The sequence below is a fragment of the Symphalangus syndactylus genome, chromosome 8 (genome assembly GCF_028878055.3).
Source record: "Symphalangus syndactylus isolate Jambi chromosome 8, NHGRI_mSymSyn1-v2.1_pri, whole genome shotgun sequence".
Lineage (NCBI taxonomy): Eukaryota > Metazoa > Chordata > Mammalia > Primates > Hylobatidae > Symphalangus > Symphalangus syndactylus.
Window position 1 is genome coordinate 137,524,332 of NC_072430.2, and position 16,906 is coordinate 137,541,237.

General features: G+C 56.4%; 1 protein-coding gene across 2 annotated transcripts in view; it reads right to left on the bottom strand.

The window, feature by feature from the left end:
* Nucleotides 1-16,906, bottom strand: part of NGEF (neuronal guanine nucleotide exchange factor) — a 94,280-nt gene that overhangs the window by 1,188 nt on the left and 76,186 nt on the right. For both annotated transcript variants that reach the window (XM_055290990.1, XM_055290991.2), the window contains 9 exons: nucleotides 15,104-15,264; nucleotides 13,264-13,416; nucleotides 11,726-11,855; nucleotides 8,299-8,373; nucleotides 5,326-5,415; nucleotides 4,038-4,201; nucleotides 3,363-3,518; nucleotides 2,258-2,337; nucleotides 1,207-1,311 (listed from right to left, as the gene is read on the bottom strand). In XM_055290990.1, coding sequence (XP_055146965.1) covers nucleotides 1,207-1,311; nucleotides 2,258-2,337; nucleotides 3,363-3,518; nucleotides 4,038-4,201; nucleotides 5,326-5,415; nucleotides 8,299-8,373; nucleotides 11,726-11,855; nucleotides 13,264-13,416; nucleotides 15,104-15,264 — 1,114 coding nt within the window. The remainder of the gene's footprint in view (nucleotides 1-1,206; nucleotides 1,312-2,257; nucleotides 2,338-3,362; nucleotides 3,519-4,037; nucleotides 4,202-5,325; nucleotides 5,416-8,298; nucleotides 8,374-11,725; nucleotides 11,856-13,263; nucleotides 13,417-15,103; nucleotides 15,265-16,906) is intronic.

Sequence of the window (16,906 nt, forward strand, 5' to 3'; positions counted from 1 at the left end):
AGGCCTGCTCTGTGCCACGCAGTTCCACGTTGACTTTGGAACCCACTCTGGGACCCTCAGCAATTCTATGCTGCCCTACACGAGCCCAGGAGACCCCAAGGGCCACTCCAAAAAGCTGGAGGCATTCAAGGGGCTGGTGGGGGTGGCAGCTGAGCACGTGGTTAGCTGGGCTGGACTGTGTCATTAGCCTCTTGTTGGGCCGATCCTCCCAGGCTTGGCCTCCTGAGGGCCGGTGTGGTCAGTGGAGAGGGCCCATCGTGAACTGGCAACACGAGTAGTCTCAGCGTCATCTGGCTTCTCCCTGCCCTGTTTCTCCACCTCTCCCCTCCCCTAGAGACCACCAGGCCTTTGCTCAGAGCCTGTGGCTGATCTGTAGTGTGTCCCAACCTGGGAGCTAAGAGGCCTGGGGCGTGCCCTCTGCAGGTCTCATTTGGGAGGGGAGCAGGCTGGTTATATTCCGTGGGAAGAGGGCAGGAGAGCCCCTGGGCCTTTGGGAACAGCCCACAAGAGGGACCCCCTGGAGAAGACCTCCCCTGGAGGTCACAACTTGAGGCCTTCTACCAGGACCCCGCAGGAGAGGAGGAAGCGTGGAAGATGTGGTTGTATACTTTGGGGATTTGGATCAGGAGCAATTACTGTAGAGACAGGGCTGTGATTTGAAAAGGGAGAGGGGGTCAGTGTTCAATTCTACAGGGGCTGGGAGGAACTTCGCTTGGTACTGATGACAGCAGCAGGGGTGGCCAGAAGCTGGGGGTGGCTTCTTGGCCCACATAGGGCACCGAGCCTGGTGGTCACAGGCTTTACCTGAAGCTGCAAGTACAGGTCTGGGTCAGGTCAGGGTTAGGATATTCCTGGTTGTCCTCCCTCCCACTGTGATGGGGGTGCTGAGGCCAGGGCCAGGGGAGGGGGACACGAAGCCACCTGCTTGGGCTGGGCCCACTGTGAAGGAGGAAAGGTGGGGCCTCCCGGCTCTAGGGGAGGACAGGGAGGCACTGGAAACAATTCCTCCTTTACGCTGAGGAAAGGCCAGTGAAGCCAGCATGGGCGGTGTCCAAGCAGAACGTCTCGGGGAGCAAGAGACATGGCAGGGCACCAGCCTATCAGCCAGTGGTGGCATCTGTTTCTCCACCTCCGCCTCATCCCTTGCGGGGCAAGGCTCCGTGCGGGGTCCCCTGGGGGTCCCGAGGGGAGGTCCCGGGGCCTCACCGTCGTCAGTCTTGTCCAGGATGTTGAGGATGTCGGCGAGCTCCAGCGTCAGCTCGTCTGGCTGCTGAGCCACGTATGGGTGCACGCACTGGACCTGGGGGCAGTCTGAGGGACAAGAGGCACGGGCACGTCCCCACCACTGCACCACCCACCTGCCCGCTCCCACCAAGCCCGCAGCTGAGCCCTGCCTAGAATAGGAAAACTCCCACAGCAACTGGAGAAGGGCTCGTCTCAGGAAGAGGAGGATTTGTTTCCAAAGAAAACGTTATTAACATAGTCAGGAGTTCTGGGAAGAAATAGATGCATAAAGGCTGTGAGGGGGCCTTAGTTTAAACTTCAGAAGGAACTTTTTGTACCTGGGATATGGCCCTGGGAGTGGTTTGGGGTGGTCAGGACAGGGTTCACGTGATCAGGGTTAGCAGCTTCTCCATAAGGCAGCTGGACTTGTGCTTTTTTCTTTTTGAGACAGAGTCTCCCTCTGTCACCAGGCTGGAGTGCAGTGGTGCAATGTCAGCTCACTGCAACCTCCACATCCCAGGTTCAGGGGATTCTCGTGCCTCAGCTTCCAAGTAGTTAGGACTACGGGCGCACACCACCACACCTGGCTAATTTTTGTATTTTTAGTAGAGACGGGGTTTCGCTGTGTTGGCCAGGCTTGTCTTGAGCTGACCTCAGGTGATCCACCTGCCTCAGCCTCCCAAAATTCTGGGATTACAGGCGTGAGCCACTGCACCTGGCTTTTTTCTAGTTAATAAGCTTTTCAGACAACTGGCAAACCTAAAACAGCAGTGGAGTTTGGTCCAAATTCCTCCTGGTGACTTTGTGGTACCTGTCACTTAAGGCCCATCCAGCATTCACACAGTGTGGCCATGCCAGGTTATTGGCTGGTACGAAGTTTCCGGTAGGAAGGAGCCCCTGGAGGCCCGTGCTGGCCTCTGACACCACCAGCTCAGGGAGGGCTTCCCTCCAGACAGGGCACACCGTGCACCTGCGGCATCAGGCAGGGCCAGCCCAGGCACAAATGGTGCCCCCTTACCCACCGGTGACTTACCCAGCAGCCGGGATGTGAACGAAACAAACTTGGTCCTCCTGTTGGGGGCCAGCGAGGTCATCCAGCGCTTCATCTCACTCCTGGCACAGGGAAGAGGACAGTGCCCCAACTGCAGATTAGTGGCAGCCCTCCCAAGATGTGGCACGAGGCTTCCCCGCTAGCTGCCCCTCGGATCTGCGTCCGCCATCCTGAGCACTGCTCGAGCCCACCCCCAGGGACAGCTCGGGGGAGCCACAGAAATGGGCTGGTCCAGAGTCTGACACACACAGGAACCCACACAGGGGCATGGGGGAGCCCCTCTAGGATGTTCCCGTGGATGCTTTCAGAAGTCAGGCAGTGAGGGTGAGCCCACAGGGTAACAAGTCCCACCAAATAACACGTAAGAGCACATTCCGTGGCCACAGCCACGCCACCAAAGCCACAGTTTCTCATCCCGACAGGTCCTGCCCTGGTCGATGTCAGCTGCAGCCCCAGGTCTGGGCAGGGGAGGATATCTGGTGAGTTGTGGGTAAGGGGCAGCTTCGGGGCTGTGGCGGGAGGAGGGCGGAGCCTCAGCTCAGCAGGCCACGAGGGAGTTCCGCTCCACGAGGGCAGTGGGATCTCAGCTCACTGTAACCTCCACAGTTCCAGGCTCAGGGCCCGCAAAGCATCTCTCCCCACATTTAGCTTGCTTGTCCCTCTTGGGGAGCCTAGGGCTGCAGGGCAGGGTCCCAGCTGCGCAGAGAGGTGAAGAGATGAGCTCAAGGCCACACAGCACGTGGCAGCAGGAGCAGGAAGATGGTGGTTCCCTACTCAGCCTGACTCCAGAGTTCTAAAAGGGCTCATCCAAAAAGAGGGACTCGCCCAGAGTCTGAAGCCCCAACACACACACACACACACACACACACACACATACACACGTGCACACACAGGTACAAGCATCCAGGAACCTGCAGCAGCCCCACAGAAAGTATTGGCGCAGGGTCTGGACGGGAAGGATGGGCAGGTTGGCCCCACGCAGAGCGTGTGTAGTGCCTTGTTCCACCTGGGGACAGGCCCATAGGCATCGAGGCCACACAAAAAGGTGCCATGGGTGGCACTGGGCGTGTGGCGGCGAGGCACTCACTGAGAGGACGCCTTTAGCATGTAGGTGGCCTCCCGGTCGTCTGCGTTCTCCAGCAGCCGCAGGATGAACACGTTGGCCAGCGTCTGGCCCTGGTCCTCCAGCTCCTCCACACGCAGCAGTCCCCGCGGAGCTGAGTCAAATACCTGGTACTTGTCTCTGGAGATGAGGGAGAAGGGCAGGCGGGTCAGCCCCGAGGAGGCCTGTGGGGGTCCCAGGAGAGCCCCACTTGGCAGGCCAACAAGCCTGGCTCCACAGCGCTGGCTGATCTTCACCTCCTTCCGAAGCTCCCACCTGAACGCCTGTCTCCTGCACCCCAAAAGGGCGACCCATTCCAGGTGCGGACAGTGGACAGCACCACGGTCCTGCCAACCCTGGCGACCCTACCACGGCCGCCCTGCTGAGCACTCGATATGGATCAGATGCTGGGCTGGGCCCGGCCCTTCACAGCCCTAGGAGTAAAACCCCCACTTTACAGGAGGGGAAACTGAGGCCTAGGAACGTGAAATAACCTTGACTAAAGGCCCAAAGCTGGGCCACAGCAGAACGGACCTTTAAACCTGACCGAAAAGCCCGAGCTCTGTCCCGACACCCCCAACCTCCAGGCCACAATCAAACCCAATGCCCAACACGCTCCTCTGCCCACCAGAGCGCCTGGTGCCCTGGGCCCCGACTCACCCCGGAATCTGCCGGCAGATCACCAGCAGGTCATTGAACAGGAAGAGGTAAATTTCGTGGAAGAGCTTCTTGGTCCTCAGGGTCCTGGAGGTCTTGGGGCCTGACATCTGCTGCAGCTCACCCTGCTTCAGCAGCCAGCGGGAGTGAGAGATGATGGGCACCGACTGCAGCGGGGAAAGGGTGTCAGGCGGGCTGTGCCCACAATGTCCCTCCCCAGGACATGCCCCCAGCGCTGCGTCTGTCACATTCCTTGACACCTGCCCAGGGCCCTGACACATGAGGCACAAGTAGGGGGAAAGGCCGAGTTGTGGACAGATGCAGAGAAATAGCGCTGTGTGTGTGTGTGTGTGTGAACATGCACCCCTGTGGGCATGAGTGTGCTATGTGTGTGTGTGTGCTGTGCATGTGGACTTCTGTCTATGTGTGTGGACTGTGTTCTGTGTACCCACATGTGAGCTTAAAGTTATGTGCATGTGCTTGTGTGCATGTACACTGATGTTTACATGTGTGCACTGCTGTGTGGATACCGTGTGTGTGCCTGTGAGTGTGGCAGCTAGTGTCTGTCATCATTGCCCTCACCAAGCTCTGCCTGTGGGATGCAGAATCAGAGAAGGGGCTGAGTTTACAGTAGAGAGGAAAGAATGGGACCCACGGGGCAAGGAGGCCAGGCCTGCAGCTGAACGGCCGCCCAGCCAACGATGCAACTCAGGGGCAGGCACCTGGCACCCAGCGGTCAGCCCCGTGTGGAGCTACATGGGATGCCCAGAAGACCGCCTCTGCCTCCTCTAGCGGGGCTCAGCTCCCAAACCAAGCCTGACCTCAGGGACCCTCTGTGGGCACAGTGTGCTGATGTGGCCAAGTTCTCAGAAAGTCAGGCCCCAGGGGACCTTAGGGGCTCACGAATGCCTGAGGTTTTCTGTAAAGTTTGGGGGAAGCTGGTAACGTCCATATCCTCCTGGTTTGAGAATCCCTGGAGTAGCCCCCACCACATCGTCCATGTAAACTGACTGCTCAAGGCCACGCAGCGGGCAGGTGAGAGCTCGGGGCTGCACACTAGCCCCGCACTCCCATCTCTCAGGAGATAGGTCCGGGCCACCGTGGTGGTATTTGACGCCTGGTGGCAGGTGGGGTGGCTTCAGCTGGGGAGGTCAGGGGGCAGAGGGGACCCTAAGTGTGGCCAGTGACCAAGGACCTAAGCAAGGCCAGCCAGGCGCGGTGATCTGTGCCTCTGGGGCAGGGCCAGGGGCCCGTGCATGGGCACAGGCTCACACCAGTCCCTCCGGTTCACCTTGATCTTGAACTCCATCTTCTTCTGAATGCTGATCATCTGTTCCGTGCGGCTCATTTTCCTGACGCCCTCGTTGCATGCCTTCACCACCTGGGACAAGAAGGAGGGCACATTAGGCCACCAAAGCCAGCTGTCCCAGCCCTTTCCTCCTGCTCGGTCAGGCCACAGAGAGGGCTGAGTGACCACCGTGACCAGGCACTGTGCCCACAGCTGAGGCTGGCCGGCCAGTCTCAATTGGACTGGAGCCCCTCTTTCTAGCACCCTGTGGGGCAAAGGCAAGTGGGAAAACCTGTTAGTTTCAGTGGAGAAAGTTGGTGCCTTGCCCTTGCTAGGAAGCAAACTCCAGAAAACACATGCGTGAGGCATCCCTCCTCCTCTGTAGGCTGGACGGACCGGCAGGGCTCCGGGCTGTTCTCCCCACAGCCCCCTGGGAGGCCACCCAGGCGCCAAGGGATCTAACAATTCCACACTTCCTGGGACTCCTGAGGACTCGTTCTGAAGAAAGAAAATTCTGCAGTGACGCACGGGGCCTGGCACAGGGCCAGGCTTGCCGCAGGCTCTCAGTCAGGGCACATAAATGAGCACCATGCCCAGAGAAGTGTGCGCGAGGGGCTCCCTGCCGTGTTGTCTGGAATGAGAAACACGATCGCCAGCCTCAACAGCCATCCATGGATTCGATTAAAATAATTATGATCTATGCATATATGCAAGAACAGAAACCCAGGAAAGAAGCAGGGACTCCACATGCACTCGAATGCGGGGCAAAGCTGTTTCTAAACCACAAGCCCTTTCTGTAAAGAATACAGTGGTGTGTGTGTGTGCTGTGTGTGCCACGTGTGCATGTGTGTGCTGTGTATATGCAGTGTGTGCTGTGCACATGTGCAGTATCATATGTGTGTGCTGTGTATGCATGTGCAGTGTGTACTGTGTGTGATATGTATGTGCCACATGTGTGCATCTGTGCTGTGTATACGCAGTGTGTGCAGTGTTGTGTGCTGTGCATATGTGCAGAGTGCTATGTGTGTGCGTGTGTATGCTGTGTGTATGCATGTACAGTGTATACTGTGTGTGATATGTATGTGTCATGTGCTGTGTGTGCTATGCGTACTGTGTGTGATAAGTGTGTGCTGTGTGTGTGTGCAGTGTGTACTGTGTGTGATAAGTATGTGCTGTGTGTGTCTGCAGTGTGTATTGTGTGATTTGTAGGGGCCGTGTATGTGTGTGTGCTGTGTGTACTGTGTGTGGTATGTGCTGTGTGTATGTGCAGTGTGTACTGTGTGATTATGCAGGGGCTGTGTATGTGTGTGTGCAGTGTGTATTGTGTGTGATATGTATGGGCATGTATGTGCTGTGCGTGTGCCATCTGTATGTGCAGTGTGTGCCCTGCGAGTGTGCTGTGCATAGGTGTGTGCACAGGCGCCTGTTTAGGGCGAGCTGCAGCGTATTGGCAGGTAGGGCGAGGTGGCTAGGGAAGTTTATTGTTTTCTTTTTACTTACAAGCATTTTCTGAGTTTCCTGGTATTGAGTATAATTACTTTTATAAATCAGAGAAAAAATAAACCTTGATTTAAAAAAAAAAGCGATTAGAAACAGAGAATACCTTTCATTGTAAGAAAAATGAAGATGAAAGCGGAAAAGAACTTTAAAAACAGAAAACACACCCCTGGCCAGGGCTGACCTCGGAGACCCTTCTGGGGCACGTGGGCCCCTCACAGGCCATGGTGGCCCCGTGTGGCTGCTGTCTGGTGGTGGCTGGAATGAACTCACATCCCATCAGGTAAAAGGGAAGCTCTGCTTCCAGGGGTGGGCATGGGCCCCCAGAGATGCTGCCTGGCTCACAGGTCGCGGATGCCCCCTGGCTATCCTGCTTGAGGCTCCAGCCTTTCCTCACTAGGCACAGCGTGTAACTGCCAGAGGAATTTTGGTGGCCAACTGGTCTGGGAAAGGAACAGGAGGAGTGGCCCGAGGTGGGAACCGACTGCATTAGGGTAGGAAGTCCTCATGTCTCAATGTGGCTGAGAATGACCATTAGATGCCCACTGAGAGTGATATGCTTTTTACTAAGCTTCTGCCATGGGGTGACAAAGAAGGGGAATATGGACGTCCCCCGCCTTGGTCTCCACCATGACGGCGTCACTGGCTCAATGGAGGTGGCCCAGCACAGCTGTCAAAAGCTGGCTCTCAGTTCTAGCTGATGCCAGGAGCCAAACGTGGCAGAGCGCGTGGTAAAAGCTCCTGAGGACTGAAACACACTCACCGGCCCTTCCCGCAAAACCCCTGCCCTGCTCCAAACCCCTAGGAGGAGCCGTCTCTCTCTGAGAGTCAGGAGATGGTCTGGAGAGATGGTCCTTGCACCCTTGGGCAGCAAAGGCCCAGGGCTCTTGGGCAGGGCCAGTGAATCCCCTCATAGAGATGCACAGGGGCGACTGAGCTCCGGGGACTGGGAGAGTGGCGTGGAGGGCTGGGTTCGGAGCAAAGGGCTTCATCAGGGCACAGGGAGAGTGGGAACCAGCCTCGGTGAGCCTCATAGGAGGGAGGAGAGACTGTTTCTGACATGGAAAAACAGGCAAAGACAAGCCTGGGGTCTGTGTGGGCCCCAGATGCCTGCATAGAACAATCCCAGGCGGCTGATGAGAGGAATCAGGGCCTGTGCACGATCGCAGAGCTCCACACTGGTGAAGAATGTCCTGAGGGCCACGCTGCTGTCCCCACATCCATGCCAGGCACAGTAACAGACAGGCGGTGAGTACGTCAGGCTGAAGCCAGGAAGCATGGTAAAGAAGGCTCTACCCAAGCCATGCCTGGTGTATTTTTTTAAGCCCCAGTGACTCTTTTGATTGCAAAAGTGAATTTTAAAATAAATTTGCATTTTCTAAAAAGACACACGGACATGTGGGGAGCAGGGCCGGAAAGGTGCGCCTGGATGAGGAAAACAGGGCATTGGGATACAGCACAAGAGGAGGCGAGACTCACCATTTCCAGCTCCTTGTGGGCATCCAAGGCAGTGCACTCTCTCTCAGACCTCTCTTCCACCCTCTTCAGGATGTTCTATGCACAGGGAAAGGCTGCGTTAACTTTAATCTTTTCTGATCTTTCCTCCCATTTCCCACCTTGACTGTGACTACCTCCCTGCTGCACCAGTCCAGCCCCATGCTGTAGCATGCAGACACACACACATGCATACATGCATGCATGCACACACATACATGCACATACACATGCATACAGACCTGCGTGCACACAGGTGTGCACACATGCTCGCACACACATGCACACCATGCACATGATGCATCACACCTGCAAGCAGTGCACACACATGCACACACGTGCACAAACATGCATACAAGCACACGTGCACACACATACATGCGTGCATGCACATACACACGTGCATACATGCTCACACACGCACATAACACACGATGCATGCACACCTGCAAGCACACAGTGCGCACACATGCACACACGTGTACAAACATGCATACAAGCACACGTGCACATGCATGCATGCACATACACACATGCATACCTGCACACATACAAGCACACACACACGTGCACACAGCCTCCATTTGACAAATGGAGGGCAAGAGAGCCCACAGGTGTGGCACCCAGCAGTGAGGAGTGTCACAGACAGGGTCAGCTCTGTCCCCAAGGGGAGCTAAATGCTTACAGGACAGGGGTAGGGGGACCAAGGGCTTCCCTTATTTCCCTGGGACTGTCATTTGGCCCCGAAACTTTGTTAACTTTGGTCTTATCCATGAAAGTAGAAGAAAGAGTCTTTTCTCCAATTGTTCACTTTTCTTCAATTAACAAAAAATTATGCCCACACTGCTTTCACCTGTAAATTACGATTTTGACATTGCTCTCTAAATTCTGCATGGCTTCCTCCTAGCAATCCCTACCATGCCCATGTTTTCTGACTGGCTTTTGTCCTGTAAGTAGGCTGGGTGCATCTGAGCACCAACCACCTGTCCTCCCGGCTGCTGGGTGCCACGGCAGCACAGATGTCTCCCCTGACAGCAGCCCAGGCTTCTCTTGTGGTCACCTGCCCGCCTCTGCCTGGAAGCCAAGCCAGAGACCTTTGAGACCCACAGTCACCTTCCTACTTTTTCCACCCTGTATGTGGCCACCATGCCTGTCATTAACTGTCCCCCTACTTCCAAATCCCTGCTGAACAGCACAGTCCAGGTGCCATCTTTTCTCACAGGCATAAAAGCTGCATCTGACCAGGTGGCATTGGTGGCCTCAAATGGAGGGCAGTATGGGTTCCTTAGCCTGGCACGTGCTCTCCAATGCCAGCCTCCTCTCAGTGTGTCCCCAGAATGCTGCCTAATGTGGAGACTTGCCATTCTCTCTGGAATGGTCCCTGACCCGCCACCCCTTTCTCTGAGCCGTTCCCTGAGTGCCCACCCCAGCTGTCCCCATTCCACCATTTCCTAATCACTGCATTTCCACTGCTTTTAATCTTACTGTTGGTTTTCATCTTACAGAAGCTAAGGTTTTAATATATCCATATATGCACTTTCCTTATAAGATATCCTAAAATATTTTTCACTGCATAATTAGGAAATGTTACTGTCTTCTGTTTCACTTTTTCCAAGTTAAAAAAATATTTCCCATGGAATTGCGTTCATAACAGGTGTCTTCTGGTTTGGGGTCGCCGTCCCAGCTGTGCCCTCACGTTGGTGTCTCCGTTAGCCCTGGGCCGGGGGCTTCTCCCGACACCTGCTTCCTTGGCCTCATGCTCCCAAGCCCTTTCCTCCTGGGTTGGGCCTCCTCTCTGTAATTCTGCTCTTTCTGGAGTAGCTCCCCCTAGGTCTTTGGCCTCTCACCTGTCTGACCTCTGACCTCTGCTACCTGTGGTTCCCAGGTCCCCCTCAGCTCATGTTCGTCAGGGCCACAGCTGCACTCTATACCATCCACTTCACCGGCCCAGCTGCCAATGGCTCCCTCTGCCCAGGGCATCAGTAGACAGGGCCCCAGCACCTGTCAGGCAGAGGGGGTCTCCGTCCTGCCTCACTGGGCCTGTCAGGTGGAGGGGGTCTCCGTCCTATCTCACTGGGCCTGTCAGGTGGAGGGGGTCTCCGTCCTGTCTCACTGGGCCTGTCAGGTGGAGGGGGTCTCTGTCCTGCCTCACTGGGCCTGTCAGGTGGAGGGGGTCTTGGTCCTGTCTCTGGGCCTATCAGGCAGAGGGGGTCTCCGTCCTGTCTCACTGGGCCTGTCAGGTGGAGGGGGTCTCCGTCCTATCTCACTGGGCCTGTCAGGCGGAGGGGGTCTCTGTCCTGTCTCACTGGGCCTGTCAGGCGGAGGGGGTCTCCGGGCTGCCTCTGGGCCTGGCTGGAGCTTCCCCTTTTCTGGAAGCCCCATCCCCCCGAGTCTCCCAGGCCTCCAGCTCTGTGGGTTTCCTCCTCCCTCACCGCTGCTCCTTCCCAGGCCTGGCTGCGTCCCTGAGTTTGGTCTCAGGCTCCTTTCTCTCCTTCCTTGGCAGCCTCTTCGGTTAATTGACGCCAGCGGGTCCTGCCCAACTTCTCCCTTTAACTCTGACCTCTGACACTGAACTGTCCAGAGTCACCTCAAACTCAGTTCATCCTGCCCTGAATCCTGAGCCCTCCCCGCCCCAAGACTTCCCCGTCTCAGCAACGGCCGCACACCCCACACTGCTCAAGGTAAAAGCCGAGGAGTCACTCTCGGTCCTTCTCTCAGCAAGTCACTGATTTCAATTCCCTGACATCCCTGCTGGGCCCCCACTCCCCGACGCAGCCCCACAGACCAGTGTAACCCCTTCCCCATTTCCGTCCCCCTCTGGAGCAGCCAGGGCCAGCTCCTAAAAGTGGGTCCGATTAGGTGACTCCCATCACACTGAGGACAGGACCCAATGTCTTCCCTGGACCTGCCTCTGTCCCCATCTCCACACCCACTCCCGTCCCCGTCACGTTCCCGAGCTCGCTGCTGGCCTTTCTGTCCATGAACCTTGCAGTCTCGGGGCCTTTGCACAAGCGGTTCCCTCTGTGTGGAATGTTCTTTCCTCTACCTGCCCCCACCAGCTCCTCCCTGTCAGCCAGGTCTCAGCTACACGTCACGTGTCTTTCCTGACCCGCCCCCGCCCCTGCAACTGGCAGTAGCCAGCCAGCCACCCCTGTCATGTCGGCCCATTTGGCTGTCCCCAGGGCCATGCCCACTTCCTGGCTGTGCATGGGTTGGTCTCTCCCCTCTGCGATGGGCTCCCTGGGAGCAGGCGCTGCACCTTCACTGCCCGGGAACATGCTTAGCACACATGGGAGGAGCTTAGTTAGTATCTGTTGAACCAACAGACCTCCTAGAAAGACGACAGGGCCCGGGAGTGACCACAGGAAAGCCTGGGAAGCCCCGTCTGTGGGTCAGGTGGAGGAGGCTGTACCTGGACCAACAGCTTGAGGCGTGTGATCCTCTGGAAAGGCAGGATGAGGAAGGAGGAGAAGGGCAGCCCCCTGCACTTGGGGTCGAGCTCTAGCTGCGCGATCAGCTCCCGAAAAGCCGCCTTCTCCTGGCTGGGGACACAGACACGTGGAGTAGGTCTCTAAGCTGCAGGAGGCTTGAACTGGAGACTCCTCCTCCCTGTCCACAGCCTCCCAGGATCCAGACAACCCACGGGCTCAGAAAACATGTTGATTTCTTTCTTTGTTTTTTTCAAAAGGAAAATAGACTGTTCACATAAAAGTCAAATAACAATAGTGGCTTCACATGCCTGGCCTTGAAGACTTGGCACAATATGCTGTGTGTGGGAGGACAAGGATTCCTTGTGAGGCGAAGTCTGTGAATTGGATGCACAATTAGATGATTTCACCCAGCGGGAAACTGTGGCAAGGTAAACCCAAGTAGTGACAGGAATGGGCAGCAGGCTAGAGACACCACCAGGACAGCCTGCACTATTTCTGACAGGTGGGCTTGGCGGTGGGCTGGGCCACAGCGCTGATGAGGGCTGGGAGAGCTGGAGGTGAGCTTGGCCCCATGCATGTCAGCAGGAATGGCACGGACAGCAGGGACAGCAGGGACAGCAGGGACGGCAGGGATGGCAGGGACAGGTGCTCTGCCTGTCACTCAGCCTCTGCTCACATGGCCTGGTGGGGGCCACAGCGGCAGGCTCTTGGGTGCTGTGAATGATTCCTAATCTGCCACATGCTTGCCTTCTCAATGTTTATCCTCAAAAATTGCATCCTGATTCCCTCCAATTCCAATTTTCCTTCACCAACTGTTAAAACATCCAAATGCCCAAAGACTCAGGCTTGAAACGTGCACCGTGAACTCCATGTCTTGGTGGAAAAGACAGTGAGGCACAATGTGCAGATGCCACAACTGGAAAACTCCCTTGGTGCTTCTGTGTGGAGCCAAGATGGCCTCCCTGGCTAACCCCAGTCACTGAAGCGCGAACCTCAGCGCGGAGAATTCAGAAGAAGCACGCTGGCTGGAAAATTACCTTGTCAACTAAACCTCAGAGAAAGTTTACAAAATGGGCAGATTAGCAATCAATGCCCCGGCGCTGCTGGAGGAGCCCCACCGAGGCTCCTTCCCACCCCATCCCTGCCCTTGTCGCTAGTTCAAACCCCAGTCTCTGATGTCCTGGGCTTTGAATTGTCCACGTGACCTCACTTGACCTCAAGCTCTCTTTTCTAACTGCACAGTGCTCTGCTCAGCCATTGGATCTAGGTCCAGTGGATGCTACGCTGGTTCTCTTGGGGTCTGGCTGGGCTAATGTTTCTCTAGTGACACTAATACACCCTGGAATGTGCCTGGTTGGGATACTGTCACCAGCCTGGCCAACTCTGGTGGCCCATGTGGACCTTGGGAACGCAGAGGTGAAGGACCATGAAGTGCCACCGTGTAAGGAGCCTGGGCCAGCACTGGTATGGCTGCACCGGGCACCTCCCCCTGCCCGAGCCCCTTGCCAGGCACACTCACAGCAGCTGCTTATAGGTCCGCTCCTGGTAGGTCTGATTGCTGACGTAGGTGATGTAGACAGAGAAGTGGTCGGCCGCGTAACGGTACACAATGTCGCACACGTCAGAGATGACGATGTTCTCCTCCATCCGGTGCTCCAGCTCCAGGAGGAAACTGCGAGAGGCAGCGGCTTGAGGCGGAGGGTGCCCGGGGGGTAGGTCGGGGGATTGTCTCACCAAGGGCAGCGTGCGAGCCTGACTTGGACATACCAGTGTGCACGGTGAGTGTATAGGCCGACAAGATCCATCGGCAGGGGCACCGAGCACTGGTGGTGTATTTGGTCGTCTTGAAGAATGACTGTGTGTTCACGGGGCTGATGGCGCCGGGAGCACTGAGAGACCTTATCTTTCAGGTATGTGCTGATGTGTTTGAGGATAAAATAGATGACCATGGGGATCTGCTTCAGAAGGGTCCCCTGGGTGGTGGGGACTGGCCACTGGGCTGACCACTGCTGACGCTGGTGAGCAGCGCACATGGACATCTACCTCTGCGTGTTTGGAATTTTCCACAGCAAAATACAAATAAATACATAAGACAGAAGTGCCATGGCAGGACCAGGTGCGGCGGCTCATGCCTGTAATCCCAACACTTTGGGAGGCTGAGGCGGGCCGATCACCTGAGGTCAGGAGTTCGAGATCAGCCTGGCCAACATGGTGAAACCCTGTCTCTACTAAAAATACAAAAAATTAGCCGAGCGTGGTGGTGGACGCCTGTAATCCCAGCTACTCAGGAGACTGAGGCAGGAGAATCGCTCGAACCCAGGAGGAGGAGGTTGCCATGAGTCGAGATGGCACCGTCGCACTACAGCCTGGGCAACAAGAGTGAAACTCTGTCTCAAAAGAAAAAAAAAGAAGTGCCGCAGCAGAAGCCCATGGGTCTCACAGGCCACTCTGGCCCCAGTCAGCCATCACCTCCCAAATCCACCAGAAGGGGCTGCCACGAGGGGGTGAGGGGGCTGCAAACAGAAGCGAGAGTGTCAACGTGGAGGAGAGACCCACAGAGAGCGAGCAGCTCCCAGGGTGCCACATGTGATGCTGAGCAGCTCCCCACTGCTCAGAGCGGGGCTGCGTCGGGCCTTGCCTTGGTTTCCCATCTGATCACCAGGCACTGTCCCAGCTGAGCCCCATGTGGCTTCTGGCTGCAAAACTCCATGGCCTGCCCTGGGGATGGTAAGTGCTCTTTCATCCTGGCCACACAATTTGGTTCATTTCCTTTTCACAGGATTCAATGGACAGATGTCTGTCTACTCTTCCTCCGCTGCAGCTCAGCCCAGGCTTCACACAGTCCCTGCTAGAAGCACAGCTCCCAGAGCCGTGGCAAACGCACTCAGGAGGTGAGGATGTGGGAATCCAGGGCTGCACCCTGCACAGGGCCTGGGGCCCTGCACGCGCCACTGGGGCTTTCTGCTAGGGTAAGGAGCAGCTTACATGGACACCTTCTGTTGCTGTCACAAGACTCCCGTAGACCTGCCTGGTTTAAACCTGTCCAACCACGGGTTTGATGCGAGAGAGCTGGACTCAGCATCACTCCAACCTGGGGCCAGCAGGATGCTCAGCACAGAGCTTTGTGTGGGGCACAGGTGCTCATGGGAAGGGACGCTGGGGGACGTGACTGGCCACCCTGCCGGGAGGGGTGGTGACGTTTGGATTTAGGTCTTCATTTATTTATATTTTATTATGGAACATTCCAAACATATGGAAGTAAAGAAGCCAGTATCGAGCACTAGTCACCAGTGTCTCAAGCATGTGCCCTGGGGATGAAGAAGGGCCCTGAGGGAGGTCGCTGTCCCCCCCGTCCTCACCGCTCACTGACAGCCAGCACGTCCAGGACGTTGGAGAAGAGGATGTGCGCCTCGGATGGGTGCAGGATCTTCTTTATCCGCTCATTCTCCATGAAGTGGGACACGAGCAGGTTCAGGCTCTTGTAGTAGGACGCCTCGGAAGTGACCAGCTCAAACATGGCCTGTAGCAGGGAGACCCCATAGTTACCACCTGAAGTTGGCTTTCCACGCAGGCACTAGCCTCATGCTGAGACAGAGGCGTAGAGAGAGGCTCAGCAGGGAGTTGAAAGGGAAAAATCGCCTGCTCCTGGGGCCTGGGATGGCTGCTGCAGCAGCAGCTGGTAACACCTGCGGCCGGGGATGGCAGTGAGGCCACTCTTCCTAGGGAGCACACTACCCCTAAGGTGACAGGGCACGGGGGCTACTCCCTGTGAGAGAACACTTACCATATTGACAACTGGAGACAGCCTAACATCCAAAATATGACACAAGACAAAAACAAGAGAGGTCAGGCTGGGCGTGGTGACTCACTCTTGTAATCCCAGCACTTTAGGAGGCCGAGGCGGGCAGATCACTTGAGGTCAGGAGTTCAAGACCACCCTGGCCAACATGGTAAAACCCTGTCTCTACTAAAAATACAAAACTTAGCTGGGTGTGGTAGCACACGCCTGTAATCCTAGCTGCTTGGGAGGCTGAGGCATGAGAATCACTTGAACCTGGGAGGCAGAGGTTACAGTGAGCCCAGATCACGCCACTGCACTCCAGCCTGGGTGACAGAGTGAGACTCTGTCTGACAAAAAAAAAAAAGAGAGAGAGGTCAGCCACACACCTCAGCCCACACAGCTGCCAAGGGTGGCTTGGCCCATGCGCTGGGTGTGGCAGTGGGTGCGAAAGTCAGCAGGTGGGAGGAATCCTGTTCCCCCACGCCCAGCAGAAAAGCATCAGGAGGAGACGGGCCAGTGTCAAGCACGAGCATCACAGGGGTGAACGCTCAGTAATTACCTGATTACTGAGCCTCTGAATAGCTGACTAGGAACTAACAGCAGCTCTGCATCTCACGGGTCATTCGGTAAGGGCAGGTGGCAGATCCCGGCTCACCTTCCTCCCTTGTTTACAAATCAACCCAATGACCCACCTTCCTCTTCCCCGTCACCCTCTGATACTCCTTGACTTAGGGCAGGTTCAGGTCCCACAGTCGCTTCCCAGGAGGGACGGCAGAGTGGGTTAAACTGTGGCCCCCACAGAAGCTACATCCATGTCCTAACCCCAGTACCTGTGAATGGGACCTTATTTGGGAAAAGGGTCTGTGCAGACATAATTGAGTCAAGGAGCTCAAGATGAGATCATCCTGGGTTAAGGTTGGCCCCAAACCAATGATGGGTGTCTTTATAAAAGAGGCCGAGGGAGATTTGACAATGTGACATAGACACACAGAGAAGGCACAGACAGAGATGGGACTGATACAGCCACCAGCAGTTGGAGTTGGCCAGAAGGATCCTCTGCAGAGCTGTCAGAGGGAGCACGGCCTGCCCAGGCCGTGGGAGAATCAATTCCTGTCATCCTCTGCCACCCGGTTTCTGGTAATTTGTTATGGCCACAGAGGAGGAATGGAAACAGAGTAGTGAAGAGCCTGGGGTAGGGGTGAGGGTGGGGATAGGCGTGGGGGTGAGGGTGAGGGTAGGGTAGGGGTGAGGGTGAAGGTAGGGGTGAGGATGAAGGTAGGGGTGAGGGTAGCGGTGAGGGTGAGGGTGAAGGTAGGGGTGAGGGCAGGGGTGAGGGAGAGGGTGAAGGTAGGGGTGAGGGTGGGGGTAGGGGTGAGGGTGA